Source organism: Drosophila hydei, unplaced genomic scaffold (genome assembly GCF_003285905.1).
Source record: "Drosophila hydei strain 15085-1641.00,03,60 unplaced genomic scaffold, DhydRS2 tig00008122-arrow-pilon, whole genome shotgun sequence".
In the NCBI taxonomy this organism is placed as follows: Eukaryota; Metazoa; Arthropoda; class Insecta; order Diptera; family Drosophilidae; genus Drosophila; species Drosophila hydei.
In genome coordinates, this window is record NW_022045833.1 from 5,893,852 (window position 1) to 5,910,860 (window position 17,009).

General features: G+C 40.5%; 6 protein-coding genes across 8 annotated transcripts; 3 read left to right on the forward strand and 3 right to left on the reverse strand.

Moving 5' to 3' along the window:
- Positions 1–151: 151 nt before the first annotated feature.
- Positions 152–6,502, forward strand: LOC111603520 (ubiquitin-like modifier-activating enzyme ATG7; the record flags this gene model as incomplete). Its single annotated transcript, XM_023321151.2, has 9 exons — positions 152–432; positions 498–1,031; positions 1,358–1,561; positions 1,621–1,765; positions 1,823–2,170; positions 2,395–2,559; positions 5,803–6,084; positions 6,150–6,266; positions 6,343–6,502. Coding segments are annotated over 9 exons (2,139 nt in total), but the record flags the coding sequence as incomplete, so codon positions are not given.
- LOC111603527 (32 kDa beta-galactoside-binding lectin) lies at positions 3,129–5,233 on the reverse strand. 2 transcript variants are annotated; one of them, XM_023321163.2, is made up of 4 exons: positions 5,138–5,233; positions 4,706–4,787; positions 3,948–4,535; positions 3,129–3,437 (listed from the first exon to the last, which is right to left on the reverse strand). In XM_023321163.2, exons 1-4 carry the CDS (start codon positions 5,154–5,156, stop codon positions 3,152–3,154), a joined length of 975 nt encoding a protein of 324 aa, XP_023176931.2. In that variant the 5' UTR covers positions 5,157–5,233; the 3' UTR covers positions 3,129–3,151. The 2 variants fall into 2 exon arrangements, with proteins under 2 accessions (XP_023176931.2, XP_023176938.2); XM_023321170.2 differs by lacking the exon at positions 5,138–5,233 and having other exon boundaries at positions 4,706–4,919.
- A 3,227-nt stretch (positions 6,503–9,729) lies between the features above and the next one.
- LOC111603373 (cysteine dioxygenase type 1) lies at positions 9,730–11,005 on the forward strand. Its single transcript, XM_023320928.2, has 3 exons — positions 9,730–9,880; positions 10,031–10,592; positions 10,655–11,005. Exons 2-3 carry the CDS (start codon positions 10,052–10,054, stop codon positions 10,831–10,833), a joined length of 720 nt encoding a protein of 239 aa, XP_023176696.2. The 5' UTR covers positions 9,730–9,880; positions 10,031–10,051; the 3' UTR covers positions 10,834–11,005.
- Positions 11,006–11,059: 54 nt separating this feature from the next.
- On the reverse strand, positions 11,060–13,896 carry LOC111603217. Its single transcript, XM_030225108.1, has 6 exons — positions 13,697–13,896; positions 13,465–13,629; positions 13,217–13,399; positions 11,986–12,081; positions 11,763–11,927; positions 11,060–11,553 (listed from the first exon to the last, which is right to left on the reverse strand). The coding sequence occupies exons 1-6, from the start codon at positions 13,781–13,783 to the stop codon at positions 11,341–11,343; spliced, it is 909 nt and encodes a 302-aa protein (XP_030080968.1). The 5' UTR covers positions 13,784–13,896; the 3' UTR covers positions 11,060–11,340.
- Positions 13,897–13,959: 63 nt separating this feature from the next.
- On the forward strand, positions 13,960–14,833 carry LOC111603382 (28S ribosomal protein S28, mitochondrial). The gene is made up of 3 exons (XM_023320942.2): positions 13,960–14,315; positions 14,388–14,509; positions 14,590–14,833. The coding sequence occupies exons 1-3, from the start codon at positions 14,049–14,051 to the stop codon at positions 14,780–14,782; spliced, it is 582 nt and encodes a 193-aa protein (XP_023176710.1). The 5' UTR covers positions 13,960–14,048; the 3' UTR covers positions 14,783–14,833.
- On the reverse strand, positions 14,790–16,053 carry LOC111603359 (probable inactive tRNA-specific adenosine deaminase-like protein 3). 2 transcript variants are annotated; one of them, XM_023320917.2, is made up of 2 exons: positions 15,393–16,053; positions 14,790–15,331 (listed from the first exon to the last, which is right to left on the reverse strand). In XM_023320917.2, exons 1-2 carry the CDS (start codon positions 15,979–15,981, stop codon positions 14,853–14,855), a joined length of 1,068 nt encoding a protein of 355 aa, XP_023176685.1. In that variant the 5' UTR covers positions 15,982–16,053; the 3' UTR covers positions 14,790–14,852. The 2 variants fall into 2 exon arrangements, with proteins under 2 accessions (XP_023176685.1, XP_023176677.1); XM_023320909.2 differs by having other exon boundaries at positions 14,790–15,337; positions 15,393–16,051.
- Between the last annotated feature and the right edge of the window lie 956 nt (positions 16,054–17,009).

The following is a 17,009-nucleotide window of genomic DNA, read 5'->3' on the forward strand; positions in this document are numbered from 1 at the left end:
TATAATACTTTTAATATATAAACATAAAATTCAATATATTCCTTACTTCCGCAATCAGCTTAACAATGTGACCATAAACATAATATATTTGTTTTCATATCGATTGTGCTGCTCACTGCGCAGCTGATTATTTCATTCTCATGTCGTTCCTCTTGATTGCCATTTGTTTTCCCATTGTTTGTTTATATTTTGCACTGTGTGGGCGTGTTTGTGCATTACTGCTCAACAAATTTCAAAGGCAATGAGTGATATAAAAATCTTACAATTTGCTCCTTTTGAGTCGTTTGTGTCCCCAACATTTTGGCACAAATTAGCAGAGTTGAAACTCGACTATGACCGTTTGTCCGACACGAAACGCTCCATTTACGGATACTACACAAATCGCAAGGCGTCCGGTTGTCTGCTTGAGGTCGACTACAGCGCATATAATAGGTAAACTGCGTAGCCAGCTGACTGATAACTGACAAGACGACAATTAACAGCTAATTAATTCACAGTGAAGCGCAGACACCAAAATTTAGCCATGCAGCCAATGGTTCTATTTACAATAAAAACACAATTGAAGAGTTCAAAGCCCTGGATAAAACGTCGCTGCTGGCAGATGAGGGCAAACAATTGTTGGATGATATGCGCAACGGGCGTGCCTTGAACGATGCCAGTTTATTGACACGTTTCTTTGTCCTCTCGTTCGCGGATCTGAAATGCCATAGCTATTACTATTGGTTCGCCTTTCCTTGTCCACTAACACCCGCGTTGGAATTGCTTACCTCTCCCACAAAGCTGAAAGAGATGCCCAATAGTGGGACTTATGTGGAAGCTATTTGCGTATTGCCTGCGCATGCGCAAAACTTTTTCATTTTGCATGTGAATGAGCAGGCAAAGGTTTGTGAGGCGCTCAGTTTGAGTGACGCTTTGGGTAAATTCGATGAGCAACAGGCGCAGCATTATATTTACTGTTTTGCTGATCCCAGCGAATATGAGAATCCCGCCTGGCTTATGCGCAATTATGTGGCTTTGCTGTTCCAGAAGTGGTAAATATAGAGTTGTTTTACTGATATAAAAATATGATGCACTCGATATCAAGCTGCTTTGTTATTCGCTGAAGAGAAAGCAAAGCATTGAGTGCGAGAGAGTGTGAGTGGGATGAGCTTTTTCAATGAACTTACTCAACACACACGTACTTTCGCTCTCTTTGACGTTTCACTCTTGTTGCTGTAGCTGCTGCTGCTGAGTTAGATATGTACTAAAACAGACAAATTGAACTCGATATCGATAACACATCGAAGAGAGCGAAACCGAGTGGAATTGATTGTCACAACACTGATTATACTCAAACACGTACTTTTACTCTCTTCAGTCCCACTCTTATTGGCAAATCACTCAAATTTTTGGGTCTGCGCTACGATCAGCAAATGCAATTGGACAACAGTTTGATGTGGCAGGTGCGTCAGTCTGAGGCATGCAACTATGAGCAGGTGCAATTTGTTGGCTGGGAAGCGAATCGCAATGGCAAAATGGGTCCACGCATGGCCAATATGCGCGATAGCATGGATCCAGCCAAGTTAGTAAAAAGCAATTTATACAAATATATAATCTCTAATGAATTCATATACCTTGCAGATTGGCCGAAAATTCTATAAACTTGAATTTGAAACTCATGAAATGGCGCCTGGTGCCGGATCTGAATTTGGATATACTTGCGAATACCAAGTGCTTGCTCTTTGGAGCTGGCACCCTGGGCTGTGCTGTGGCCCGCAATTTGCTGGTGAGTCTGGAGAGCATGTACTATATAGATGCATATATTAATTACTTTTTCTATTAGTCCTGGGGTTTCAAGCACATAACTCTAATGGACAGTGGCAAAGTGGGCTATTCGAATCCTGTGCGCCAAAGCCTCTACACCCACTCGGATGCTGTGGCAGGAAATTGCATGAAGGCGACCACAGCTGCAGCTCGCCTGCTTGAGATCAATCCCAGCGCTGTGACCAAGGGTTACGTATTGGAAATACCCATGCCGGGCCATACAGTGGGCGAGGCATTGCGTGCACAAACCGAGCAACATTTGCAACGCATCGAGGAGGAGGTGCTGGCCCATGACGTCATCTTTCTGCTAACCGATTCACGTGAGAGTCGTTGGCTGCCCACGTTGCTGGGGGCGGCAAATCAAAAGGTCAACTCTAGTAGATAATTAGAACGATATGTAGATATTAGATAGGTGCTGTATATAGAATCTCCCTTTAGCGTTGTCTCACAGTTCGCATAGATACACATTAGCTTGCAATTAAGATAAATTTTCTATTAGAATTTCTTGATAATTGCAATTGGAATTTCTAGTCATTTAATAACCATTATTATTATATAGTCTTACTTATCTGTGTTCTATGTACTCCACAGATTGTCATGAATGCTGCTCTTGGCTTTGACAGCTATCTAGTCATGCGTCATGGCAGCACGCGTCAGCTAATTGGCGATTGCAACAGGAATGTCGAAGGGCTCAAATGCATAAGTGGACAACAGTTGGGTTGCTACTTCTGCAATGATGTCACAGCGCCGGGAAATGTAAGTAAAGCAGTTATTAAGACTACATAACGAAGAAGCTTAGACTTTATTAATAATTATATATACTTGTGGTACGCATATATTAGTATATGGTGTAAGGTAGTATATACAATATAGTCGTGTCTGGTAATATAGTAATATATTCTATATATTAGTATGGCATAGTACTATATACCTTGTAGTACTATAAAATATTAGTAGTATATACATTTTATTAGAATATAGTAAAAAAAACCATGCTATATAGTAAGATTTTCCAAATAGTAGTATATACCATATAGTAGTGTAATCCAAATAGTAGCATATTTCATATAGTACTATATCTTGTACTATATAAAAGCACTTTCCGTATAGTAGTGTATGCTATATAGTAGTATATGTTACATAGTAGTATTTTGCAAATAGTAGTATATGCCAAATAGTACTATACGAAATCTATACACGAAATATAATACCATACCATACTACTACATAGTAGTACATTCCACATAGTACTATACCAAATAGTAGTACATTCCATATAGTAGTATACTTCATATAGTAAATAGTAGTATATGCTATATGCTACTATTTTGTACTGGAAATCTAAGTGCTAAGCGCACTCGTAGTCGTGTCTTGAGTACTTCTCAAAGCCTGCGCAGGTTGTGTCGCCCGTTTGAATGTGATCGACTCCTGTGATCTGTATGACCAAGCCATTGATCGCAGTCACCTTGAAGCCTACGAGGTTCATCATGGCGTTGGGTGTGCGCCAGGCGTAGCTAAAGAAATTGTACCCATCCACAGCGGTCAAGACCTGGCGTTCCGTAAAAGCTAAGGCCAACTTAAATTGCTGATTGAAGACGAAGGGAAAGCCTCCATGGCGCTCCTCGTTGCCAAACCTATCGAGAGTAGAGAGAACATATATAAGAGTATTTAAGAATGATATAACACTACTTAAGTAAGGCTTAGTCCATGTTCTCAAGTCAAAGCTTTTCATGCATAGAACCAAAGACAGCTTTAAGTTGATTATTATTGATTATAAGAAAAATTAAGCCTTAAACTGAAGCTTTAAGTGAGCTTTAATATGCATATTTGTAGAGCTTTCAAGCTAGATATATAGAGAGCTTTAATATACACTTAAAGTCTTCAATGCTGCGAAGCTTTAAGCAAGCTCAAAGTTGATCCTGACTTGCGTTAAGCTGCGAGCTGCAAGTGTTAGACAACGACTAAAGCTTTAAGTGTTATTTACTCTACTATGTGAGAGCTTTAAGCAGCTTTAGTTGTCAAGCTTTGCAGTGACTGTCTTAAGATGCAACTTCAGGTTGTAAGGTTTCAGTGTTCAATTGAAGAAAGCCTTCACTCAGTTAAACCTTAGCTGAGCTTTAAGCAGTGTTGCCCAACGAACTTACTCAAAATTCTTGTTCATGGTGTTGCGTATGACGGCGGACTCGTCGAAGCGTACGCTAAAGTGCAGCTCCTCGCGCTTGGTGTCGGAGTCCGTGAACTTGATGATGAACTGGCCACGCTTGTTCTCGAAGCAGCGCGCTGTGATCACAATAACATGGCCGGGACTGAAGAGTATTGGCTGATCGTTGCTGAAGGCCTTGAAGTAGTCGGAGGCATGTATGGCCGGCCACGGATTGGGGAAGACGGTGCGATGATCGACCTGTTTGATCACCTGTATTTGATCGCGTATCTCGACGGCGCGTATCGCGCCCAACGGCAGGCGATAGCGAAAGGTGCAAAACTCGCGGCTGTTGATCGAGATGTGGAAACACTCCTCGCCGGCCAGAATGTAGATCATGAAGAACTCGCCGCTGACAATCGGATTGGGCAGATTGATGTTGTCCACGACGTGCGACTCCTCCTCGCCCCACACGCCGTGCATGCGGGCATTGCGCACGATCAGATCTGTGCGAAAGTAGCAGGAGAACCGCAGGCCGATGTCCGCGTCTGGGTTCACAGATGATTTGGCCGTGCACAGGTTTATATGGAACCTAGCAAATACATAGAGATATAGATATAGACATGGATGTTCCATGTAGTCGATTATACAATGTGGTCGCAAGGCCTTGTTTAGTCATGTATCAATGGCGATAACGACTTTGACTCATATCGAGTCGAGTCGAGCGAGGGCAGGGCTGTAGATATAGTTTTGGTTTTTTACCTGGCGGCTCCATCGATTGTTTTGGCCACGATTTCCAGCACATGGCCGAATTCCAGCGGATGCGACAAGTTCCCCGAATATTCTGTTAACATAGTTAATGTTTATATTAGTGTTTTGCTGGAGCAACTGAATTTTCCTTCTTGGGCTTTATCGTCGGGCACAGCAATTCGACATTATCTCTGGCAGCGCTCGATGCCTACAATAATTCTTCAACAACTTCTCTGAGTATTCATTAGAATTTTTATACATACAAATAATTTTTATCTAATCAGCAGGCAGCTCACTCGAGCGCTTTTTCCTTTTGTTGTTGTTGCTGCTGCTGCTGCTCCCCATATTTGCGTTATTTACTCTTTTTTTTTACCTTACTTTACTTTATTTTTCGATTGTTTGTTTTTGGCTTTTGCACGCTCAGCTGTGTTGGCTGTGCCTTACCTATGGTAGGCGGCGTCATTTTTGTTAGTGTAAAGCTCGCAGTGAACTGAAAAGCTCGCGACGCAGCGTACAAAGTTGAACTGTATGCAAAACAAACTGTAAATTTGCGAAAGCAAATGGTAATTGATATAAGAGTGGCATGTGTAAAACATGTAAAGTCATATTACAAGCAGCACACTGTTAAGTAACAGCTGTTCTGTAAACAAAACATCATAAGCTGCATACGCGGCTTAAGGCGCGTGTCTTATAAGAAATCATACCAATTAGGAAATACCAGCTGTGTTAAGTTAGCTGCACTAAATGTAAACAAATCATTGTGAAGCAACGGCCTATGCAGATGTCAAAGTTTCCAATTGGAAAATATTAGCTCTCAAAAGCGCGTTAAGTTAGCTGCACTAAATGTAAACAAAGCATTGTGAGCTGCCAATGCAGCGTTTGCCAACACTGTTAAGCAGCTTTTTATAAGACTTACTTTATAAGGGTAGTTAATATTCTTTATTTATGTTTTTACTATATTTATTTTCTATGATTTATCATAACTAAGAAGTTACAAGATAGAAATGCACTCTGTAAACAAATGTTATTTTATGTTCTATAGTATCTGTAATTTCACTTGCGCTCTGTTAAAAATGTCATGTTAAACTTAGCACCTCTGTTATTAACAGTCACTCAAGGATCGCACGCTGGATCAACAGTGCACTGTTACGCGTCCCGGCGTCTCTAACATAGCAGCCAGCTATGCAGTGGAGCTGTTGGTAGCCCTGCTGCAGCATCCGCAAAGGGAACTGGCGCCCGCCTATTATGCGAACACTCGCCAACAGACGGAAGTGCAACAGCCGGAGGGTCTGTTAGGCATTTTGCCACACTCGATACGCGGCATGCTGTGCAACTACGAGAACATCTTGCCAGCCACTCAGAAGTTTGCGCAATGCATCGCCTGCTCGGAGGTAAGAAACCTCTATAAATATTTATATATATTTATATATTTAGTTAACTAATTGAATACATTTAGCGTGTGTTGGCCGCCTATCGCAGCGAGGGTCACGAGTTTCTCTTCAAAACATTCGAAACGGCTAAATACTTGGAGGATCTAACAGGCATTTCGGAATTCAAGCGACTTAACAGTGAGGTAGGTGCTCTAAATTAAAATTAATCAGTAGATTAAGTCTGAGCTTAATCTATTTATGTCTAATCTATAATTACAGATAATTGACTTTGATGATAATGAATTTGATATGTCCGACAATGAGGACGATGATGATAATTAGCCGAATTGTTATTATCATCATAAAATATTTGCATTTTCTATTCGATTTAAGCTTAAAGAGTCATTTATTTAGCACCAAATTTAGGAATTTAAGTATGTGTTTTTTTTATGTATTCAAATATATGTCGTTTCAATTATAATTATAGCGTCTATCTATATATATTGATGGCTGTAAACCGAAGGCGAAGTGAGAATTCATTTTTACAGAAATTCATCAAAATTAGTTTGACAACAAAAGGATATCTTGAGTCATAACAGTTTATTTTCACATCTCTTATAATTTAAATGTTACGAAACATGTTGTTAACAGCGCTCAAATGCCAATATAACAGCTTTAACATAGCATTTGCGTTACAATTTCATGTATGTAACTTTTATAATTAGCAGCGTATTGATATTGTCATCAACAGCGCATTCTGTATGTTAGGTGTAACAGTTTTAGGACTAACACATATATTTACATTACATAAGCATAATGCTAATAATAAATAGGGACTTACTGCTGTTATAATGCTTATGTAAATTAGAATGTTATTAACAGCTCTTATACAGCCTTTGTCTATGCTCGGTATAAGAGTTGTGTCTAGAGTGCAAAGCTCGTCTTAGTTCGTATAACCACAAACATACATACTTTCATATATACTTACATACATGTCTGTCTGTGTGTTTCTTGCATAAATGTACAAACAAATATACCTATAAAGTACATTCAATGATCTTCATGTTAACATTCAGCTTAAATTGCATATTCTGATAAGAATGTTGTTAATGAAATTTCTAAACGATTCTGTTTCTATGGAATTTCAACGAAAATTTGTCTTGTTATTGTTTTTTTTTCTATAATCGCCATCGAAGTGACGACAATTCTTGTTTTGGTTTATATTTGTTTTTATTTTCTATTTTGATTCTTTATTTTTTTCATGTAAAATATTATGTTTTCATTCTGAATACTGATAAGCCTTACATGTGCCATAAATCAAAAGTCAAGGTTCATTAAACTCAGGCAGGCAAAAATTTAGAAAGCAAACGGGTCAGTAGTTCATGCAGAATGGCAAATTCGGTTCTCTAAGGTCGAATAGATTAAAAATAGATTAACTGTAAATTTCTAGTAAAGACATCAGCAGGACATGCACCTTAAGCCCAAACACGTGTGCAGCATATTTACCGTTAGCTGATTTTTAGCTAGCATTCAACAATAACAAAACACTTGACACACATTTTCGCTGGTCTCAAACGACGGCATTTGACCCTAGGCAAAAATAACAACAGCAACGGTAAATCACCTTAGGTTTGCCTACCCACTGAGCCGATGATAACTGCTTTCTTCTGCAAATATCGAAAAACAACAACAACAGCAGCAGCAGCACCAGCGAGTCTACATAATTAATAGCTGTTAAAGGCGAACAACAAAAACATAAAATTTTCAATGGCTCAACGAAACACAAACAAAGCCGAAGTAGAAGCCGACGCCGAAACAACAGCAACAATAACTCCACGACTCAGCATGAAAAAAAGCAAATACGAAGAAAGAGAAGCAAGAAATATGCAAATAACAAAAACAACAGCAGGCATCAAGCAGCAATGGCTGCCACAGCCGGCGGCGTTGACAGCGACGGCGACGGCGACGGCGTTAGCGACAGCGTCTTAAAAAGCGCTCAAAATGCCAATCGAGTCCAGCGCATTTCACTCGAATTGCGTTTTGAGTGAAACGCAGTGACGTTTTGCCATGGGCCAACGGATTCACATAAATTGGTGAAAGATATCCAAAATGCGCACACAAACCAGCCGAGCGCGCATACAACTGGCCATAGCGGCAGACAGAAGACAGTGTTGCAGTGCAGTGCACATATTGATACTACTAAAATTTCATTTTTTAACTACGTTCGGCAGTAAAAGTTGAGACAGAAACGAAAATAATATGGTAAGTGCGACAATTTTTGCTTACTCATATATTTTAAGCAAAATCCTTTAGTTAATTGACAATTTCATGCAGTTTTAACCGTTAGTTTTTAACAAATTGCACTTTTCCTACGCGCTCTTTCGCGCAACTCGTTGCGAAAGTTGTTTTTGCATTTGAAAAAGCGTTGCAAAATCTGTTGTTTTTTTACTTGATCGAAATCTTTCAAAATTGGCTAATGGCCATAGCCGTGGCAACAACATTAATAACCATATATAAATAAAGAAATCTATAAATCGGAGTTTTTTTTTGGTTTAAATCATACGCAATGAAGGCACGTTTCAATTTCAAGTGTTTTTTATTGGCTCATTAAAATGCTTAAGCGGGACTCGAGGCTTACATACAGAGTGCGTATGGCTGATAGAATAGCTAAAATATATATTTTTGATTTATGCATAAATATTTTCAATAGATTTACATATATTTAATATTTTGAGCTTAACTTCAACAGAGTTTCTACTGCATTTTTTGTGAGGTTATGTACTTTTGTGAGGTTAGGTATGCAATTTCTGATGCTCGCTCACAGAGGCAAGCGAGCATATTGGACGTATGCAATCTGTGCAGCTCCAGGGGCATCAACATATACTGTGTGCTAAATAGAATCTATATACTTTAGTTGTATCTAGGCTCTTTGGAAGTGATGCAAAACGTGGCTTAAATGGTTGCAATAGGCTAAAAGGAATCTGTTAGAGAATTCGTTCGTCTCAAAGTGGCAGTTGGTAGAAAGGTATATATGCCAATTTTGTGTAATTTTTGTGAGGTTATGTGCAGTGTCAGTTGATGTATATGATTGAGGTTAGGTATGAAATGAGATGATTTAATATATATCATGATTACAAATAATGCAGCTTTATTTATAGCTATTCATTTTGAAGACTTTCCCAACACAAAACTATTTTGCTCACAGCAAGATGTTATTCAGAAATGGGGCTTGTCTTGCGCCGAGGAAAGACATAGACAAAGATTCTAGAAATGACGCAGATAGAAAAAAACCAATGGCTACAGTAAACACCCGTAACATCAATATATAATGAACATATACATATATATATATATATAGACAATCCATGATCGGATGGCATGCGTCAGCGGAGTCAACAAGAGTAGGAACAGATTGGGCTTATCAGCGCAATAGAATTGGGAGAATACCGAATCTTTAGATTTGGTGGGGTCAAAATTTGTGATTTTTTTCATGCATTGAAGGAGGCGGAGGCTGCTGCGTATGCCAGATGTTAAGCTCCTGGTAACATATATAAAAATTGCTACAGCTCAGAGATCGCCCGTGAGACGTTTGCCAGATAAGAGTCGAGCTTACGTATTTGTTCTTTATAAGAAAATATTCGGATGCTTCACGAACAGGCGCATTCGCAATCAGTCGGCTGAGCCAAGTGGTCTGAGCAGCTATATAGCTAGACGTACATATAGAGTATAGGAAAAACAGAGCTGATTCTAAGCACAGTTCAATAGCGCTATTGATAACTCTATCAGGAACACTCAATTCATTTAAATCAATCAAGAAGTGAGTTAGCAGCGATTAAAAAACTATAAAACAGGAATTTTCCATAGATCAGACTAACAGAAATCATAGACTATATATATATATATATATATATATATAGAGGGAGAGTGCAGTTATATTGATTGGTAAATCGATCATCTTTAATCGCAGGTCAATCAAAGCAAGTGTAAAATGGCCTTGTCCAAAATCGATGGCGAAATCGATAATATCGATCAGGAGAAATATCTGCGCCAAGCCACGCAGTACTACTGCGCCTTGGAGAAGCCGCTGAAGTTCGGTCCCGCCGTGGATAGCTTGCCCGATCTGATCTCGGCGCTGCATCGCGAATTCGACGCGAACTACGTGAACATCGAGATGGTGAATCACTTGATGCTCACCTACAAATCGAATCCCAAGGAATGGCGCAAGTACGCCAAGTTCGATCGTTACACGTACACGAGAAACTTGGTCGACGCCGGCAACGGGAAGTTCAATCTGTTGATACTCTGCTGGGGCGAGGGGCACAGCTCGTCGGTCCACGATCACGCCGACTCGCACTGCTTCATGAAGATGCTCAAGGGTGAGCTGAGAGAGAAACGCTATCGGTATCCGAACCGGGGCGGCGAGGACGACCAGCAGCAGCAGCAGCAGGATCAACAGCAGATCAATGATCACGAGCTGGTGGAGATCGGCGACACGCCCATACCCGTCAACGATGTGGCCTATATCAATGGTATGTGCTCTAGCTACTGCCCGAATCATGCCTATTTTCATGCCTCTCTTTCCCCAACCCAGACAACTTGGGCTTGCATCGCGTGGAGAATCCCAGTCACACAGACACCTCGGTCTCGCTACATCTCTACTGTCCGCCCTTCGACACGTGCAGCATCTATCAGAACAACGGCAAGAAGATACCAGCCAAGGTTACCTTCTGGAGTAAATACGGCGTACGCAGCAAAGCCAATGAGCAATAGACTAAAGAACATATACATACATAATAGATATATCCCTATCCAGATATATATTTAAGTCTGCTATTATTAGTTGTTAAGCTTTTAGCTATACCAAAAATCTGATCTAAGTTACATTAACTAAAAACAAATACTTTTTACTGAAAAAACAAGTCTTATCGATGGCGCCTTGAACCCCCAAAGCTTATCAAATGCCACGTGTGTATATAGTTTAGAATATAGCGCGAGCTTGACTTTTTATGATTCGATTTAATTCACATACACATACAAATACCAGAAAATAGTTACAAATAAAACATCGTGTAGGTTTCTTAACTACGATTCGAATGATCGCTCGTTGATCGTTGATCGTTGATCGCGATTTTGATCTTTAAAGCATAAGTTTCCTGTCGGAAAGAAAGTTATAGGTTTATTAACTTCGTATCGTATCAAAAACGCTGCTGATCACTGATCGTCGATCATTGATCACAGATCATTGATCATTGATCATTGATCATTGTCCTTTCTGTCTTAAGCATCAATGTTCTTCTGATCACGCAAATGCGATCTCTTGGGCACGCCTCTGTCGAGGGTCTTCTGTATGTTCTTCATCAGACCCGGCAATAGGTTGATATGCTTGTCCACACAGTTACCTGTGCACACCTCAAACAGGTGTCTCGATCGCGACAGGTCATGCTCGTTGGGATTGTTTGGCAGTTTCGAGCGAGCATCGCTGTTGCACTCCTTGAGGAATAGATATAGAACATGATATAGTTAGCTCTCTATTTCGATATGGGTATACTACTAAAATAAGATCTATATATGTTACTTCAGATACTTTTTTATAAGCTGGCTGTAGCTGACTTATGTGAGCTGTCCTGCTGATTGAAGCTGCCTCTTGCTTCTTACCAGGCAACTCTCATAGCTAACGCTCAGCTGCTCAGTTAGCTCACCTTGACACAGCCTTGTAAATGGCTTTGGAACTGTCCCAGCTCGTTCTGCAAGTAGTCCTGGGCATCCATGAGGGGCGAGGCGCATTTCTCAATGCAACGTTGCACGCTGTCCAAGGTGCCGCGTTCGTCATCGCAGCAGCTAGCCGCGCAGCGATGCATTATTGACTAAGCAATTGGCATATGAATCACTCTAAACATATATCTATCTGTGACGTGAGCTCACCTGCATGCGACGCAGGTGCGAGCGATACATGTCCTCGATCATATCGCTAATGGCGCCCTCCAGACGTCGCTTCTGTTGGTCCATTTTTTTGTTTATAGATTAAAGAATTTGGAAAAAAAATTGAAACCTATACATAAATGTATATATAGAGATATCAATCGATATATATATATATTTTCATAGATCTATTTTTTGTATCCACATAAAATATAAATTGTGCTCAGTGCTGTGCGTAATAGCAAAGCAAACGTTGTTTAGACTCGAGTGTTTAGAGTAGAAGTTTATATATTCAACAGCTTGTAATGCTCAACTGATCTTTAGTGCTAGGGAGAGAGAGAGAGGGGGAGAGAGAGCGATAGGGAGTAAGGGAGAGGGAGAGAGAGCGAGAGGGAGAGAGAGAGAGTTGAAGCTATTAGAGCTAGACCTGGACCTAGACCTAGACCCAGGTTTAGTTCCTTTTCCATTTGTGCTATCTCTCTCTTCGCTCTTCTTCTTAGAGTTTAAAACAACAACTCCAAATATATAATCTTAGATATGCTGACTGCCTAGCCGAGCTAATATTCTAGACGACCTTAGATCTATTTTCTCGATGTTAACCTCCCTTGGCCAAGCAACTCCTTCGCTCTCTCAACTCTCAACTCAATATAATTTGCCCTGAGCTTGAATATTTCTCAGTTCACTTGTTGCCCTATGTCAGTTGAGGCTGGCCATACTCCCAGTTTACCAAACTATAACAATTTTTTTAAGACAGTAGCAGACGTAGCCCAGCTCATACAATCTCGATATCAACAGCTTTAGTCTATAGTCTAAAATCTACGAGAAATCGAGACATGAAAGAAGTTTTTGCTAGAGCAACTTTCTTTGGCCAAAAATGCTGTCTCTGGCCTACTGTCTACCTCAGCTCGTCCCTTCAAATTAGCCTTAACTTCAAGGCTCTGGCCCGCTGTCCGTCTGCCCGTTCTCCTGCTCGTTTCTTCATAAGTTAATGCCCCGATTCTTCATGCAGAAGCTCTCATAGCCAGAGCAATTGTGAAAATAAGAGATGTTTACCTTTAAATTTTGGCGCCAAAAAACTGGCTTTAATTAGCGTGCTTTAAGGGTAGTTTTTTTTCTTTAAGTTAACAGTACATTTTAGAAAGAGGAGCTCAACAATTAAATGCAGCATATATATACTATAGCAGACACATAAATTACATATTCACTATAGTACATACATGCGAAGGACTTAGATTTGCGGTATGGACTCGGGCCCTTTGGCTAGAACCGATTTCATGGTCTTCATTAGATTGGGTATTAGGCCGACATGCTTGTCGACACATTGTATGGCGCATCTTTCGAATTGATCCGTGTATTTGGCTATTTGATCTTCATTTGGGTTTGCTGGCATTTTCACTTTAACATCATCGTTGCATTGCTATAAATGAAACATGTTCAATTTTTATATAGATCTTCCTCTCTGTCTCTACTTGTATAGCTCACCATGACGCAACGTTGAAGTCGACCCTGAAATTCGCCCAATTCGTGTTGCACATAGTTTTGTGCCCTAGTCATGGGCGCCGAGCAGCGATCGACACAACGCTGCACGCTGTCCACGCTTGAAGTGCCGTCCTGGCAACACTTTGCCGCACACAAATGCATATCCGTCTGTTAGGTAGATCAGAAAAACATCGATTATAACATTGCCAATTGGATTCATATTGGAGACAATTACCTGCATTTTGCGTAAGTGCGTCTTGTCCATGTCATCAATGAGTTCGGTTACAGCCGACTCAACACGTTGGCGCTGTTGTTGTATCATTTTTGTTAGTTATGGCTTTAATTCAACTGCAACTCTTGATTTCGTAATATATGTATATAAAATAGTAATATGCTGCCCGGCTAGACAGCGTGTTTTGTAATTCGTAACGATAGCTGCCTAACTATCGATAAATGAATAGTGAAATCAGCTGTTTTTTCGGCTGCAAGTGGCGGCGAGTCGATGACCTAGTTAAATATTCTATCGGCTGAATTGCAGCATATGCATTTCTTACAATTTTTATTTTTATAATTTATAAATAAAAAACATGTCGCTGGTGCGCAAGCTAAGCAGTTACACACTGCAATCGAGTCGTGTTTGCAATTGGAGTCGCCAAGTATCCGCCACACATCGGTTGTTCAGCACAGATGGAACTACGAGCGATAAAAATGTGAGCAATGATGAGCCGGAAAATTCGGCCAAAGGAGGATTTGCGCGTGCCTTCGAGAGATATACGGCGCCAGCGGAGCCAGAGGTAGAGCCCGTGGACAATCAAAGCTTTGCATCACTGCTGCGCAACTCCAAGTTCATTGATGTAGGTAGTTTATGGATATTCCAGTTTATGTTTATGTAATCCCACCTCTCTCTTTATCGAACAATTTTGCAGCTGGGCGATGCGGAGGGCAAAGTTGTTAGTGGTAAAATATTTCACGTTGTCGGCGATGATTTGTACATAGATTTTGGCTGGAAGTTTCATTGCGTGTGCGCGCGACCAGCAAGGAATGGCAGGTGAGTAAAGCAACCCAAATGATATACATCATTTCAGCTTTTTATTTATGCTTTAATCGGTATCAACTTCTTTTCTCTAGCGACTATGTGCGCGGGGCACGCGTTCGTCTGCGCGTCAAGGATCTGGAGCTGTCTACTCGTTTCCTCGGCTCCGAGAAGGATATAACTATACTCGAGGCAGATTGCCAGCTGTTGGGATTGATAGGATCGCCTACGCGTCAAACAAACCCACGAACCGAGTTCAGCGCACCACGAATCGAGAATTTGCTCTAAAAAAACTACACAAAAATCTATTCAGTGCATTAAACTAAAAAAGAAACAAAAGTTTTTTTGAAAAAATTTGTCACATCGTGAATTGGAAGACTTCGTAATGGTGGTTCAGCTCCTTGACTGCGTGCAACTGGAATTTGCTGGCCAGTGCTCCATTGTCGGATCGCTCGAGAAAGAAGATGCGTTTGACTCGACTGTGAACGAGCGCCATGGAGCACATCAGACAGGGTTCACGCAGCAAGTAGACGTCATAGCCGGTGCATAAGTAAGGACCATATTTGCATAGATTATCGGCATGGATATCCTCGACTGGCTCGGGCTGTGGCTGCTGCTCCTCTCTCCTGGGGAGCTCAGCGCCCAGGCGTAAATCCTGACAAGCTGCGTCTTGCTTTAGATAGTCGTAAAAGATTTGTGGCAAGCCACTTAAGGTGCTCTTTGTATGCGGTTCGTCCTTGACGAACTGCTGATCCGTTTGCCAGGCTCCGCCACGTTGGCTGCGTGCCACATGATCCACCAGCCACATGACGCAATGCTGGTGACTGCTGCCGTCGCCTGCAGCTGATAAAGAATCGATGAATATCGAGTAATCAGTTTTTATGTCCAGCTCCCTCACCTGCTATGGCCACAATGCTAGGCCTTCGCGGATCTACGCAAATGCCCACATTTTGTCCATCATTCACATCCTTCGATAGTTTCCAGAGCAGCTCGGCCATTCGCTTATGGTAAGCTCTTTGACTAACTGTGAAATTACTGCCATTTTGTAAAGATTCAGCGTATTTATCTGGATGAAATTTGCATGGCCAATATTTGGTCATCTGTTCGTATTGGACGCGTAGCTTGGCCGAGCTGGCAGGCACTTCAATCACATTTACATTGCGACACAGCGTCTTTAACACATTCTCCGAGATTTGATGTAACTGCAAATGCTGCTCCAGCGTGTCTTTAATATCATCTGATGGACATATTAATACATTTCTTTCATGAACGCGTTTCAAATGCTGAAAATGTGGCAGCTTCAGGGCGAGCTCTTTGATGACTGCCTGCAGCTGTTGTTTACTCTCCACTTCGCAGCTGTGCACCTGCATCAGCGTTATATCCTTTTTGTAGTCATCGGAGAGTATAGCTGTAATGCCAAAATTGTCAGTTTTAATCTTTTTTGCAGCTGGCGGGCGTAAATTGTCCTTTATTCCATTGTTGTCCATTGCTTATAAATTATCGAGTAGTTGAAAACATAAGTATCGATACTAGGCTAGGCACGGTCAAACAACTATTCGTTTTGATGTTAATCACGAATGTTCGATAGTTATCTAAAAGTCTTATCGAACAGATGGCGGCCCGCCAAAAGTCAAAATATTTAAAAATTTAATTCGAAATTTGAAGTGATGCATTTTCATTAAGATGTGTTATTATCAAAATGGATTTCTCTGCTGTACATCCCTATACTACGGTTGTGTAATTATTGGCATTTCGGGTGTTATTTTCTCCATAGTGGGTCTCGTTGTTGTAATAACGAAACTTGTCTTTCACACACAAGTGTGGGCAATTTTGGCATTAATATTTCTAATCATATATTTTGTGGCTAAAGTTATCTTACTCTTAGGCACTACATATGTAAGTTTTTGACTGAACAATTGAAGTGAATTGTATTGAAATCGCTATTGCTTACAGAATATCTGCAATTTACTATTAATCTCCTTTTACATTGTATGCATATCGCTTATTATCGAACTGTTCGTGTGCATATGGATAATAATTATCCATTCCGCCATATTGTTCGGCGTTCTGGGAATAATGATTTTCCTTGGCAAGTGGAGACAAACGAGCATAGAATTAATAATTGTTGTTTCTTTGTATTTTAGTGGAAGTCTACTTTGCCTGGATTGTGATCTCGTATTGGAACCAGTGTTTACCATAAATTTTGGTTGAGGGACAGTAATATTTATTATGTATTGAATTAACTTATGCCAATTTCCTAGTATGCGCGTATGTCCAGAATATTTATAGTATATATGTTGTCATACCGTAATAAAGTTCTTTAACCGTACAATGTTAGGCCTAGTTATTGGTAACAATAACATAAGATTTTTTCTAATTGGAATTAGTGTATTAATTTAAAAATGCATTCAATATGTGTAGCAGACCCATTTTGAGTTTAACAGTGGATTTTTGTAACGGTCAGTAATAACAGACACTGTTAAGATATGCTGCCAGTAACAGATCAGATTCGATC

Excerpts from the sequence above, each read along its gene's own strand:
- LOC111603527 (XM_023321163.2), bottom strand. Across the intron at positions 4,536-4,705 it reads ACAATCGATGGAGCCGCCAG|GTTCCATATAAACCTGTGCA; the intron begins GTAAAAAACCAA and ends TGTATTTGCTAG. Across the intron at positions 3,438-3,947 it reads ACCATGAACAAGAATTTTGA|GTTTGGCAACGAGGAGCGCC; the intron begins GTAAGTTCGTTG and ends TACTCTCGATAG.
- LOC111603373 (XM_023320928.2), top strand. The coding sequence starts at position 10,052 with ATGGCCTTGTCCAAAATCGATGGCGAAATCGATAATATCGATCAGGAG. Across the intron at positions 10,593-10,654 it reads CGATGTGGCCTATATCAATG|ACAACTTGGGCTTGCATCGC; the intron begins GTATGTGCTCTA and ends TCCCCAACCCAG.
- LOC111603217 (XM_030225108.1), bottom strand. The coding sequence starts at position 13,783 with ATGATACAACAACAGCGCCAACGTGTTGAGTCGGCTGTAACCGAACTC. Across the intron at positions 12,082-13,216 it reads GGCCCGAGTCCATACCGCAA|ATAAACAAAAAAATGGACCA; the intron begins ATCTAAGTCCTT and ends ATTCTTTAATCT. Across the intron at positions 11,554-11,762 it reads ATTTACAAGGCTGTGTCAAG|GAGTGCAACAGCGATGCTCG; the intron begins GTGAGCTAACTG and ends CTATTCCTCAAG.
- LOC111603382 (XM_023320942.2), top strand. The coding sequence starts at position 14,049 with ATGTCGCTGGTGCGCAAGCTAAGCAGTTACACACTGCAATCGAGTCGT. Across the intron at positions 14,316-14,387 it reads GCAACTCCAAGTTCATTGAT|CTGGGCGATGCGGAGGGCAA; the intron begins GTAGGTAGTTTA and ends ACAATTTTGCAG. Across the intron at positions 14,510-14,589 it reads CGACCAGCAAGGAATGGCAG|CGACTATGTGCGCGGGGCAC; the intron begins GTGAGTAAAGCA and ends TCTTTTCTCTAG.
- LOC111603359 (XM_023320909.2), bottom strand. The coding sequence starts at position 15,981 with ATGGACAACAATGGAATAAAGGACAATTTACGCCCGCCAGCTGCAAAA. Across the intron at positions 15,338-15,392 it reads TAGCATTGTGGCCATAGCAG|CTGCAGGCGACGGCAGCAGT; the intron begins GTGAGGGAGCTG and ends ATTCTTTATCAG.